At 36.2% G+C, this 14,177-nt stretch overlaps 3 protein-coding genes across 5 annotated transcripts; 1 reads left to right on the forward strand and 2 right to left on the reverse strand.

The window, feature by feature from the left end:
• Positions 1–1,222: 1,222 nt before the first annotated feature.
• LOC121727610 (protein ABHD11-like) lies at positions 1,223–2,729 on the reverse strand. The gene is made up of 3 exons (XM_042115534.1): positions 2,209–2,729; positions 1,651–2,018; positions 1,223–1,560 (listed from the first exon to the last, which is right to left on the reverse strand). Exons 1-3 carry the CDS (start codon positions 2,626–2,628, stop codon positions 1,422–1,424), a joined length of 927 nt encoding a protein of 308 aa, XP_041971468.1. The 5' UTR covers positions 2,629–2,729; the 3' UTR covers positions 1,223–1,421.
• A 3,951-nt stretch (positions 2,730–6,680) lies between these two features.
• On the forward strand, positions 6,681–9,449 carry LOC121727611. Of its 3 annotated transcripts, XM_042115535.1 has the most exons (6): positions 6,681–7,356; positions 7,467–7,663; positions 8,119–8,196; positions 8,287–8,352; positions 8,733–8,849; positions 8,957–9,449. In XM_042115535.1, coding segments are annotated over exons 1-6 (921 nt in total). In that variant the 5' UTR covers positions 6,681–7,355; the 3' UTR covers positions 9,419–9,449. The 3 variants fall into 3 exon arrangements, 2 of the variants coding, with proteins under 2 accessions (XP_041971469.1, XP_041971470.1); XM_042115536.1 differs by lacking the exon at positions 8,287–8,352; XR_006035701.1 differs by lacking the exons at positions 6,681–7,356; positions 8,119–8,196; positions 8,287–8,352; positions 8,733–8,849; positions 8,957–9,449 and adding an exon at positions 7,807–8,001 and having other exon boundaries at positions 7,367–7,663.
• Positions 9,450–9,633: 184 nt separating this feature from the next.
• On the reverse strand, positions 9,634–12,482 carry LOC121728207 (putative nuclease HARBI1). Its single transcript, XM_042116344.1, has 5 exons — positions 12,374–12,482; positions 12,039–12,270; positions 10,894–11,035; positions 10,445–10,786; positions 9,634–9,662 (listed from the first exon to the last, which is right to left on the reverse strand). Coding segments are annotated over exons 1-5 (747 nt in total). The 5' UTR covers positions 12,376–12,482.
• Positions 12,483–14,177: the final 1,695 nt, after the last annotated feature.

A 14,177-nucleotide genomic window follows, 5' to 3' on the forward strand; every position in this document is an offset into this window, starting at 1 on the left:
TCCAATTGTAAGTAAATAAGAATAAAAACCATAAAAAATAAACGAACTTATATGATTAGGTATTATCAAAGAAAAGTAACAAGCCGTTACCAGCCGCTATTTATCGCTAGTAATGATAATAAGCCAAAAAAGCCGTTTCTCGCCGCTTGGCTAATAATGTTAGTAACCGGCATCACATATTCTTAGATACACAACTAAAGATAAATAGTTTACAACTTCCAAGCGCAATTTTCCTCGTTATTTTTGACAGTTGAAATATTCCCAAAGTTTCGGAATATTTCGGAATACTTCCGAAGTATTCGACGGGAATAATTCGGAATCTTTCCCGCCAGCATCTATAGTCCTTAGGCATAAGTATGACGAGCATACATAAGATATTACACGAACATTTGGCTGTAAAAAAAATATGTTCGCGTTGGATTCCGCACAACTTGACAATGGATCAAAAACGGGCTCGTGTCGATTGGTGCAAAAAAATTATAAAAAAATACAACCGTGGTACGTCAAAAGCCGTTTATAATATCTACACAGGTGATGAATCTTGGATCTATGCATATGACCCCGAAACTAAACAACAGTCAACGGTGTGGGTGTTCCAAGATGAGCCGAAACCAACAAAAGTTACTCGTGCAAAAAGTACTTTGAAGCAAATGGTCGCCTGTTTTTTTGGAGTTAATGGACATGTGGCTACAGTGCCATTAGAGAATCGTAAAACGGTTAATTCTGAATGGTATACGACCATTTGTTTACCAGAAGTCTTTGAAGAAATAAGAAAGGACAACCGACAACGCAGAATCATATTACATCACGACAATGCTATCTGTCACACCTCAGCTGAAACAACTCAGTTTTTGGAGGGTCAAAAGATCGAATTGACTGGTCATCCGCCGTACAGCCCTGATTTGGCACCTAACGATTTCTTTTTATTTCCATACGCGAAGAACAAATTACGTGGTCAACGTTTTTCGAGCCGCGAAGAGGCTGTTGATGCGTTCAAAATGCACGTTTTGGAGATACCTCAATCAGAATGGAAAAAGTGCTATGAAAATTGGTTCCAGCGTATGCAAAAGTGTGTCGATCATCGCGGCGAATATTTTGAAAAGCAATAATACCATATTAAATGATATATGTTTGTTTCTTTTTTTAATTCCGGATACATAAATAGCAGCCCTCGTAACGCACTAAAACACAATGTTTTATAACATTATCTCAATTTATTTGGCTCTCTAAGGGTGCCTTCACATTAGGTTGCGAGTGCGGCAGCAGCGCGACTTCGATACTAAAAAGAGAAGCGCGACAGCCGCGCGATTCTCTTTGGTATAAAAGTCGCGCTGCTGCCGCACTCCTGGCGACTTAATGTGAAGGTAGCCTAACTACAAGTTAACTAAACATTTTGTACAATTTTCTACATATTTTATATTTTATTTTTCTATTAAGAATTTGGTGACAATCTGAAGAAATTTCTCTGGTTTATGGCTATGTACCCAGTGACCTGCATCTTCCACAAATATCAGTTGTGCCAAGGGAAAGATTTCTTGAATAAGAGGCAAATCATCTTTGCTAAAAATAAGAAAATGTTTCAATTATTTTATTGATCCAATTTCCATACCAATTATTGTCAGATGTCAGAAAAATATTGATAATACTTACTCAATAAAGTCTGATAGACCTCCTCCTACAAAAAGGGTTGGTCCACTATACTGTAAACCTTGCAAATTTGCAGGAAAAGCTGATATTTCAGATTGGAAATTCTGTTTTAATGCTTTTAGATTAACTCTCCAGGTATAAGAGCCATTGTTAGTCTGAATAAGATTTGTGATTAAGAAGTTTCGTAGGTTTACATCCTGTGACACTCCCTTTAACTGTTCATCTGCTACTTTTCGTGCTTTAGACATAGGAATACCAGATGTTATGGACACTCTAGACATACCATCAAATATTTTCATCATTGAATGTAGTTGGGTGCTTGATTTTACAGGCGAAATGTCAACCACTATCAAAGTGGAGATAAGATCAGGCTAAAAAAGAAACAGTGAAATTTGAAATCAGCGATGTCATATAAACAACAGGTTTATTAAAAACCTTTTGTTTAGTGTAAGTACATTTGTTATGTTATTAATCGGAATAAATCTTGGAATTTTGAATAACGGCTAAATAAAATAAATCATTGCTACTAAATTATAAGTCATAAGGCTACGTACAACTTACACAAAGCAGGGCCATGACCATGGCAGTCCTACCACCCATGCTGTGACCCATTACAGACACTCTATTTATTTCTAATTTTTTCAGTAACTTCATAACATCATGGGCCATGTGTTCATAGGTATGGTGAGGTGAGTGTCCACTGTCACCATGGTTACGAGCGTCTACGCTGATCACTGTTCTCCCTGTTGTTCGATGTATAGCCTTGCTAATACTGTTCCAATTGTTTTTCGAGCCAAGCAACCCATGTAGTATAACTAAAGGCGGTCTAGTAGAGTTACTGTCACCTGATGTGCTTTCATAAGATGAATACGCTAAATCTACTGTTTCTGAGTTAATTGAATCACATTTCATAGTCCTAATTCCTAATAGTGCGTGATTTTGAGCGAATAATTTTTTGACGAAACTTAATCTATTTATCATTTTTGATATATTTTATGATTAACTAATCGTTTACTATAATACAATTGTTCTATAATAATAAGGGTAGCTGTAAATATTTGAAAAGATGTATTTCTACACGTTTACATGAGGATTTTTGTTTCTTTATAAATATTTTTGAATTTTTAAAATAAATTTAACCAAATTTGACAATTGTAAATTGACAATTTTTTTTTTAATTCGTCCCAGGTCGGGACAGGCAAAGGGAGCGTTGCCCATACAGCACTGACCTCTATAGAGGACAGTGCCATACAGCCATTTCTATGTTTTCTCTAATTTTTATGAATAGTGAATTGACAACAAAATCTATCGACCTTGATTCGACATTGACAGTGATGTTTTATCTTTTTAGTTTTTTATTTTTTCTAAATTTAAATCGCTTCGGCTTCGGCTCCCGCACAGTGCACACAGGCGCGTTCAAGTATAATATATGACATTCTCTTTGGGCTATAACGCGCCCAAATGGGACCGTAGGTACAGAAACTATAGAGGCGAATTACGAATTCGACAGCAGCGACACGATGCGAGAATGCGAAGCCAAAGTAACTTGTGAGTGACTTTGGCTTCGCATTCTCTTTGACCCCGGCTAGTTTATAAGTGATTTTTTTTATGTTTTAGACTATACAATGATTTAATACTTACACTCCCAAGTGACCACATGCGGCCGCGAGAACAACAACAGATTTCCAAGAATCGGCGACCGTAGGATTAAAGTAAAATACTTATTAGATGACGCCCGCAACTCCGTTGCGCCAAAAATCATTTATAGCGCAAGAACCGTACATCTTTCCGGGATAAAAAGTATCCTATGTCCTTTCCCGGGGCTCAAAGAAAATACATACCAAATTTCAGCAAAATTGGTTTAGCGGTTTGGGCGTGAAGTGCTAACAGACAGACACACTTTCGCATTTATAATATTGAGTATGGATGAGTTTCTAACCGTAAACAAAAAACGAAAGCGTGAATAAAAATGTATAAAGCTTATCTAGTTATCTAAGAAAATATCTGAAAAAGTAATTAGTAGCATCCATCAGCATAGAAAGTAAAAACTTGATAAATATTGCAATAAAATAATGAAGACGCAAAAATACTTATAGGTATAATAATTACTGAAAATACTTGTGGATTAATAAAATAAAACAAGCTCACTAAAATAAATGCTTTTATTTCATCAGTGCCGTAAATAGGCTTTTTTGCGCCCTGTGCCGTGTGCGAGATTCTATAACTACGTATAGGCCCCTCTGGTCTGGCCATTCTTGCGCCCCCCCAGAGTCTACGCCCTGTGCCTGGGCACCGGTGGCACCGCCCTATTTACGGCACTGTATTTCATCAACCTTCTGCGATTCGCTCGATACCATCTTCACAACTTTTGTCTGTCACTATTTTTAACTAATTTCAGTCTGGACCTCATCAGTGCAAACACCATATAAGTCTTCTTTAAATAACACACAAAGACTGCACTATAATATTGACTATAATCTTTTTCCTACTTGAAGAATCATCCTTTTGAGAACCAACACTTTGACAAGATGGTTCAAGTTCAATACTATCCTCAGTGTTGAATTCCTGGCAAGACTTCTCAAGATTATCCTTACTTTTGATGCAAATTTATGCTAATTAAACGAGCGGTGCTAAGGAGGATACACCAGGGGCTAGAAAAATGAATAAAAAGTACGTGTAATATCTATAGCTGTCTCCCTTACCTCAAGCCTATACCGCAGAACGCGATAGAGACAACTGCAGAAAATCCAGAAAATCAACGATTCGTTGTCCCCTGATTCCTTCTCCAAAACTTTTAACCGATTTAAGTACTTTTTTCACTAAAGATTAAAGAAAGGCTTGAGCTATGTTCCTATGTTTTGCTTTTTTTTGTATAATCTAGCCAAATCTGTTTTCTAGACGTTTGAACACAGCGGAAAATCTGGCCATTTTTTTGGGTTTTTGAACGTTCATATCTTATTTAATAATTAAATTATGAAAAAAAAGAAAACATAGGGACATTGTATTAGTGGCCGTAGATCTTCTTGCCGTAGATATTCAGGAAAAAAATTATAACTTTACTAGCATTATCCAGGGAGGAAACAGGGGACAACGTTTGTATGGAAAAAAGGGCGGTGTGGACTCCTCTTAAGTATGTAAGTACTTATATCAATTTAGATGGAAGCCAGTTTGGATGTTTACTGAAAGAAGCAACGGTTATAGGTTAGGTTTTGGTTAGGTTCATATTGTGTTCATCAAAAATGAATTTACGTTTATAATCTACAAAATTCAGTGTTTTACGCAATGATATTGTATGTTACTAACGTAACTAGATTGGAAGTTTACGGTAGCAACGCGTTGCCATTTCGAAGATGCCTGCAGGCATATCTCACATACATAATGACATAACGAATATATGACTTGACATTGTCTTTTGAACAAAAAAGTGGTTACGCATTTCTGAGAATCTTTTGTAAGACATTGCTACTCTAGTATTTTAGAAACTCATTGGTTTTACGCAATTGTATTCTATGTTACTAACGTAACTAGATTGGAAGTTTACGGTAGCAACGCGTTGCCACTTCGAAGATGCCTGCAGGCATATCTCACATACATAATGACATAACGAATATATGACTTGAGACTTGACATTGTCTTTTGAACAAAAAAGTGGTTACGCATTTCTGAGAATCTTTTGTAAGACATTGCTACTCTAGTATTTTAGAAACTCATTGGTTTTACGAGTCTACACATAACATTCATGGAACATTTTTAATGCTTACGTATGTTTTTACCGGCTTTTATTCATTTCTTTCGTTTTTCAATAAGCCAAGGCATGTGAATACTTTTGGCAGAAAAATAGTAAAATTTTACATCGTTCGATTTGCCTTTATTTTTATTGTATATATTAGAACATCCGGGAATACAACAATGCAATGCACGAAAACACTCAAATTTCTCAAGAAATCTTAAAATTTTCTGTAGTAATGGCTCCTCTTCAAGATGGGCCATCGTAGTTGGCCATCGCGATGGCCCAGCGTGGGGAGGACGTAGTGGCGCAGGATGGCTTATGGCGCCAGCGATGGTTGTGGGGTGGCGGCAGTGTATCGCCTCTACAAGATGGGCCAGCGTAGTTAGCCATCACGATGGCCCAGCGTGGGGAGGACGTAGTGGCGTAGGATGGCTTATGGCGCCAGCGATGGTTGTGGGATGGCGGCGGTGTCGGTTTTTCGGCCGCACATTAAAGGGACCCAGCGACATTGATATACAAAAAACCCAAGATACACATTACACAGTCAACGTCTCAAAACCGTCCGCATAAAAATATAAGCGCACAATCTAAAATTGTGCGCTTATTTCAAAATATAGTCTCGCGTCGCCCGAGTCATTGCAACGTCGTCAAAAATGCCGAAGTGTTCTATGTGAAACTGTAAATTATTACGTCAAGAACGTTAAAAAAATAAATCCTTTTTTATATAGGGATATCGTATTTTCGGTATGTTAAAGTGTTTATTAATTTATTTTTGTGGTTCTTATAACTTAACACGTCGTAAAAATGATTTTGATTTAATTTGTTTCAAAACTTCACTCACCGGACGTCATAATATTATGATACGGCAAATTTCAATCACCGCATTGCACAGACTACTTAGGGATACTACGTATCCGCATTGTCAACAATGCTTTTCGGTCTCCCTATAATTTAGTCGTGCTCGTGTTATGCAAACGACTTTGTTCTTACTTGATGGAGTCGTTTTTTTTTTCATTATTAATTTTTTTATTAATATGATTGAACTTTTTTCTATTACAGTTTTTACATTAAACGACAACTTTATAATTAATATTTTTATTCCAAGGAAATTGATGTGTTTACTAGTGTTAAACCATAATAATTATGACCATGACTGTTAAAAAATGATTGTAGATTTAAGTTTTAAGTTTAATTGTAATATTTGAAAAAAATAACAGTTTATCTAATAAATATTTGTTTCGTTCATTTCATCATATCAGCCTCTAGTTGTCCACAGCTGCTAGGCTATTCTCTAAGGAACACGTTAAGGCTGTGCTCTCGGCTGTTATCACGGATGTCGCAGCCGTGACATCGTTCGCTGTTACCACGGCTGTAGAATTCGTATTCTCTAAGCTCTATTAGCTCGTCGACGATGTCTCGGCTGCGTGAGCGCACGGCTGTTCGCAAGGCTGTTTTTGAGGGATGGGCGCAGTCGTATTTAAATTATCGATATGTTTTTGTTTCGTAAATATCAGCCATTTCGTTGTGATAACAATTATTAAATTAATACTTTTATATACAAAATGACATTAACAAATCATTAGTATGCGTTTCATTAAAAATAATTGCAAAATATGACATGAAAGTTGAAATGTTTGAAAAAATTTGGTCTTTGTTTAATTTTAAAAAAAGTCAACTGTCAAATCATACGCATTGTTGGTAAACAAAATCCTAAATCTTGGTAAAAACAAACTTCTAAGAAAATATGAAAAAAATCCAATCGATTATGTTAAGAAGTGCTACACGTGTGCTACACTTGTATGCTTCAAATTGGGCATCGGTCGATTGGGGCGACCCACGAAAACCACTTAAAATATTTTGTGAAACTTGGGACCGTGTAAATAATGTGTTATTTTATACAATCGGTAACTTAGTTGCAACAGAATCGTGAACGTGACTTGTTCTATAACCCATAGTGAACATTAATCTAAATTAAACAAGTAAGTATCATATTATTGTTCCCATGACCATTGTGTCATAATATTATGGCTCATTAGTATTTTAATTACAAATGTTAAAATAAGTTGCTAATGTACTTTAACTCTTGCAGTGACTCGTAATGCTGGTCCCTCTTCACTCCAGTTGGAAAAATTGATTGGGTTTATGGAGGTGAGAACAGACCTTGCCACTGGACATGCCCGTACAGCCAATGCAAGAACTCGCATGCGAAGTGGCTGGATGGAAATCGCCACAGTTTTAAACAGTGTTGGTGATGGGTGTATAAAGGACTGGAAGCAGTGGGCTAAGGTTAGAATAATCTGTAGATCTCATTAGATAGAAATTAGAAGTATGCATGGTATAATGCTTATAATAAGTTTTTGATACATAATTCAGGGTTAAAATAGACATATCTTTATTTCTCTCTATTTTATAATTGTTTTTGTGTACAGTATTGGAAAGATAAAAAAGCTGCAACAAAAAGGAAAGCAAATAATGCAGAGACTGCTAGGCGGAGAACTGGTGGTGGGGTTGATGCAGAGGTGGTGGATCTAACAGAACTGGAGCAAAAGATTTTGACCATTTCTGGTGGTCTTAGTTTTGCTACTGGCGATACAAATTTATCAATTAATCCATTTCCTGTATGTATCTTAGTTCTAAAGCATGAGTCATGACATTATTTCAAATTGCAACAGCCATACAATATAGTTATAATAATAATTAGTGATCTAAATGTAATTGTATTTTTTATTGTCTATTTGTAGGAACATGAATGTCCAGTTCTACGGCCTCTATGCTCTGAGACTGGTGACTCGGAAAGCATATTGCGACATCTGAATAATGTAAGACCAATTTTTATAATAGATAATAGATGTCATAATATAACATTCAATAATAATGTATATCACTAAGTTTTCAATTATGTTTTTCAGGATGTTCCTGAGCAATCAAGCAACACTGACAATGTGACAATTCTGGATGCTCAAAATATGCAATGGGTAAAAACTTATTCCAGTACTTTCTACATTACAACAAACACAGACCTCCTGAAATTGTTGTCATGGAGCTATGGCCTATGAATTATTATTTTAGGAACAGGCTAAACAAAAAAGATATAATTTTTAAATATCCACTTAATATGAGCTACATTGAAGTGTGTGTATTGTGTGTAATGTTTTATTTGTTAAAAAAAATGTATGATAGAAGCATAATTTCAAAATAATATAAGCTAGATGCACTCCTACACCATATAAACTATAACTGTGCAAAATTTCATTCACCTATGTTTCCGCATTTTTCATCAAAAAGGATCCAAAGTTTTTCGCTCGCGTATTAATATATAAAATATCATGATGATAATAACTGTATTACTTTTTAGGAAGGAACTGCAGCTGCTATTGCTGGAGACACAGTAGCTGAAAACCTGACACCATCCATAGATACTCCACATAATATTATCATAGAAGACGTTTACACATTACAAGAAGTTGAAATAGTAAGTGAAAATAGATCACACTCAGATATTCCTTTTTGAATTTATTTTTGCTTCAATCAAGAAGCTTAATGAACAAAAGAAGTAATATATTATATTTCTATTCTCAGGCATCCCCCCCTGACGCTGTTAGAAATGTTGCAGTGACAGAGGGAATACCAACAACTGGAGTAAGCGATGGTGTCAGCGCGCGAAGGCGCATTTGCTTTGATTCCCCGAGTCGGCGTAGAGGCTCATCCACACCGGCGGCGGCGCAGAGACCCAGCACCGCCGCGCAGCATCGCCGCCGCACCGCACTCGCATCACCGCGGGCTGGGGCCCATCCGGTACGCCGACGTCCGCTGCAACGGTCTCCCCCGTCGCAGCGACGATCTGAGATGGCCAGCCTTATCGAAAGGTTTATTGCCATTGAAGAGCGGCGAACCGAGGCGGAGCTCGCTTGGGCTCGGGCAATGGAGGCCAATGCACAGGGTCCAAAAATACTGGCAGAAGCATTAGACCGCTTCACTAATGCTGTCAGTCAATGTGTGGAAAGAGTTCTATGTAACAGACCTCAGAATACCTCTACATAATAATTATTAGCTCTGTTATGTAGAACTTTATTTTTTTAGACATCTTAATATAATTTAATTTATAATTTTAAACACTAATTTCTAACTAATTTGTAAATCCTAACAATAAAATTTACTTGTCAGTATATAGAATTTGTAATAAATTAATTAAATAATTTTTAAGTTAATGTAATATCATAGTTTTAAGTTTTGTTCAGAAATTTGTTATTAATGTATTAATTTACTTTGCTTGAAATTTCATTTACTGTTACAAACACTCAATTTATACAATATGTAATTGTTCTTATAGTTTAGTAATAATTTTAAATTGTTTTTTTTTTGGAGCTTTTATTATAAATGCCGTGTCACTTGCTAAGGTACATGCATCAGAATAATTTATAATTAATGCGCTTATTTAATAATGTTTCGATGTCCCAATCAACTAAATAAATAAATAAAATAAACTTTTGGTTAGTCTTAAATGGTTTAAGTTCCTAGATATATTGTATTATATTTTTTCTTGTTGTAATTAAGTAATATTAATTTTTATAATGATAAAAAACGTATTAAAAAATTATTTTATTTCATATGGCTTTTATTTAGCATATTTTTAATTTGCGATTATATTTCTTGTTTAAATATAGAAAACATTAGTAAATAAGTAATCTCAAATTTACTTTAATAAAAAAATATTTACTTACTTACAATTAAAATTAACTTAATATTAAAACCTAAATGTAAAATAAAAATGTACTTATAAATTATTATAAAATCTTTAACATTTTATCTCTGTTTTAATAGTTTACCACATAGAATTATAATTTTATATATTAATCATAAACTTATATTATCCAATATTGACATTGTTGGTTTACCGACGTATTATTATTATAGTTTAATGATAAAATAAAATGAACATTTCAATAAATACTATTTCTTAACTACCTTAACTAAGACATGCAAAAAAATAAATATTTATCGCCTTCCACGCCATAATATATTTATAAGTTGCCGGCGACAAGCGCGACCATGCTCCAAAGCGCCTACAGATGCAGCAGGCTCTACGTGATGAGTGATGACTCTCACTTTGCAACCGAATTTCTTCATGTTGCAAATTATATGGCAACTCGAAGGCTGGTAATCCAGCTCTGTTACAAATATTATGCAAAACACAGCAAGCTATAACAATTTTAGAAACCATTTCTGGATCATAGTGTAACACTCTATGAACCAGAAGGCATCTAAATCTGCCTTTTAAAATTCCTATGGTTCTCTCTACGCTATTTCTTGCTGTGCTATGCACAGTATTGTAGTATTCTTCTGGAGAACCAGGCTCGGGGTTGGCACATGGGGTCATCAGGTAGGACCTCTGTCCGTATGCAGAATCACCTGCGAACAATATATTATAAGTATTTACAATTTACATTACCAACTGATTATCTACTATAATTAATGAATATCCATTGCCAAGACCAAGAGTATATTATTGTACATACCTAACAAATATGCTGTCTCTCCTGCATTGTTTATCTGTTCTAGGTGGTGCTGGATAACGGTGTTATTAAATATAAAACTGTCATGTGTAGCTCCTCCAAATGTAGCGTCCACATGCAGTATATTGAGATCACAGTCATTTATCTGCAACAAAAATGTTAATTTTAATCTTTATTTTATTAAATAAAATAATTACATATTCAATTAAAGAAAAACAAATATTAAACATTTTCTTAATATAAATAATTATCAATTATTATAATAATCAGATGTCCATCACAACTTTGTTTGTGCAGTAATTCAATTTAATTACAATTGATTTATATTATTTTAAAAGTTTTATTGAATCAACAATTATTGGTAATTTTATAATCACATATTAAAACTTACAATTAAAACATTTCTAGCATGGTAACCTTTTCTACAGTAGTATCGGTCTTCGTTTGTTTTAGGTCGAACCATGGCCACCAAAGTCCCATCAACACAGCCAATTACACCGGGCATTTTAAACTTATTGTAAAATCTGTAATATAATATAGAAATTAGAAATCAATGAGCCAAAGTAGCGTTGAGACCAGGGAATTACATCATTATTGTACATACCCTTGTTTTTTTATTTCTCTTTCATTTAGATTTTGTGGAAATCTTATGTATTTCTTTACAATGTTGGGGTGATTAAGGGCATTGACTATTAAACGAATAGCCCGGCTAGCAGATGGCTGTGAAACATAGTTGAAAAGTGACTTTCCAACTATGTTTTGATAACTTCCGGTGGCCAAAAATGATAGAGTGCATAGAATCTGAAAAAATAAAAATAGGGTTGTTCCATGTTGTGCTTTGAAAATAGTGGATTAAAAAGCAATAGAAAAACTTTGCCAAAATATTATAAAATAAGTAATGTTTTTATGTAAGTAAACTCAATACTAAGAAATAACTTTTCTGCAGTTGAATAACACTGACATTTTATAATGATACACATTCTACTATATTAAAGCTCCTACTAGAACCCAGTGCATACTAGGTATAATTATAATTAACTGTGTAACAGACTAGTGTCCAAATGAGTATGATAATATTATCATGTAGTTGTATTGCACTCCATTGTCTTATACTTTGTGCAATACAAAAATAAGTACCTACGGCTTACCTTAATATGATGACTGAGACCACCACGTCGTACTCGTGGAGGCAGTAATGGTACAAGATCTCCTTCCAATGCAGATATGAGGTCCCTGGTGAGTCGGAAATTTAGGACGTAGTCGCGGTGGGATGATATTTGCCGAAGGTTTCGTATTCTGCGACTTTGGCGTCTTTTTTCCAACTCATCGCGTCTCTTAGCCTCTTCGAGAAGGTATAATATACACAAGACTCTTGCGGCCCTGTTAAATTAATAAAACAATTTCAAACTTAAAGATGCACCTGCTTCACATATTATAATATCGGCGAAAGTACATAATTTCTTAATGTAAACGAAATACTTACATTTTATATTCAGAGTAATCCGGTGGAGTAATCCAACTTCAAAATCACTAACACAAACTAACATAATGGTAATCTTAAGTGGAAGGGCCACAATTTACGTATTAACCACTTGAAATTCTTGACTAAAGCCGTGCTACAGCCACGAAATTAAAGCTTTTTGTTTGACATAAAAAGTTGTAAGCGTACGCCGAGGCTGCAGTCGAAGCTGAAGGCTGTTTTGCTTAGAGAATACCAATTTTGTCAAAAATTTAATTTCAAATCATGCCGCCAACAGCCATGAAGCGCTAGTGTCGAACAGCGTAGGGGCGAAACTTGCGGAATACCGATTCGGCCCTAACCGCTGTTACAGCGGCTGTTTCGTAGGCTGTTAAATCGTTTGTCCTTAGAGAATAGCACTGCTGGACATAGGCCTCTCTCAATGAACGCCAAGATGACCGATCTCCTGCTACTCGCATCCAACATGGGCCTGCAACTAAGCGGAGATCGTCGTCCCACCTAGTTGGAGGTCGACCTACACCCCGATTTCCCAGCCTTGGTCTCCATTCCAGAGTAAGTTTACTCCAGCGATCGTCTGTTCTTCGAGCTACGTGACCAGCCCAGTTCCACTTCAGCGTACTGATTCTCTGCACTATGTCGGTGACTTTAGTTCTTTGACGAATTGTTTCATTTCGAAGCTTATCCGCCAAAGAAACTCCGAGCATAGCGCGTTCCATAGCACGCTGAGCGACGGAAAACTTACGAGCTAGCCCTGCTGTAAAAGGCCAGGTTTCCGCCCCGTAGGTCATAACGGGAAGCACGCATTGATCGAAGACTTTCGTCTTCAAGCTCTGCGGAATATGCGACGTGAGAATGTGGCTTAGCTTCCTGAATGCTGCCCAACCCAACTGTATCCTCCTATCGGTTTTTCTCTCGAAGTTATGTCTACCTACCTGCAGTATGTGCCCCAAATAGACATATTCCGTTACGACTTCGAGAAAGACACCGTTAAATGCAACCGGTCTCGGGAGAACATGTTCGTTGAACATGACTTTCGTCTTGTCCAAGTTCATCCCGAGACCGATCCGCCGGGAAGATTCATTTAGGTCGTTCAACATTTCCTGCAAGTCCTCCAACGATTCTGCCAATATGACGATATCGTCAGCGAAACGAAGGTGTGAGAGGTACTTGCCATTAACGTTTATGCCACGTCCTTTCCAGTTTAGGGTCTTGAAGGCGTCCTCTAACGCATTTGTGAACAGTTTCGGGGAAATAATATCCCCCTGTCTCACTCCTCGATGCAAATAGATTGGCCTTGTTGTGGCCCCCTGTACTCGGACGGACATAGACGCGGCATTATATAGACCTTTCAAAACTTCGACGTAACGCCAATCGACTTGACATCGTTGCAGGGCTTCCAGAACAGCCCAGGTCTCAACAGAGTCAAAAGCCTTCTCATAGTCCACAAAGGCAAGGCACAATGGCTGCCTGTACTCATGTGACTTTTGTACAACTTGCCTTAAGGTGTGAATATGGTCTATGGTGCTAAAGCCTCTGCGAAACCCAGCCTGCTCCGGTGGCTGGCATTCGTCAAGTTTATTGGATAGGCGATTCGTAATGATCCTAGAAAACAACTTATATTTGTGACTCAAAAGCGAGATGGGTCTATATATATGGATATGGATATATATATATATATATATATATATATATATATATATATATATATATATATATATATATATATATATACAGGGTGTAACAAAAACAAGTGATAATACTTTAGAGTGTGTATGTGTTCCTTATAGAGAGTTCACAGTGAAAGTAG

This window comes from Aricia agestis, chromosome 6 (genome assembly GCF_905147365.1).
Source record: "Aricia agestis chromosome 6, ilAriAges1.1, whole genome shotgun sequence".
Lineage (NCBI taxonomy): Eukaryota > Metazoa > Arthropoda > Insecta > Lepidoptera > Lycaenidae > Aricia > Aricia agestis.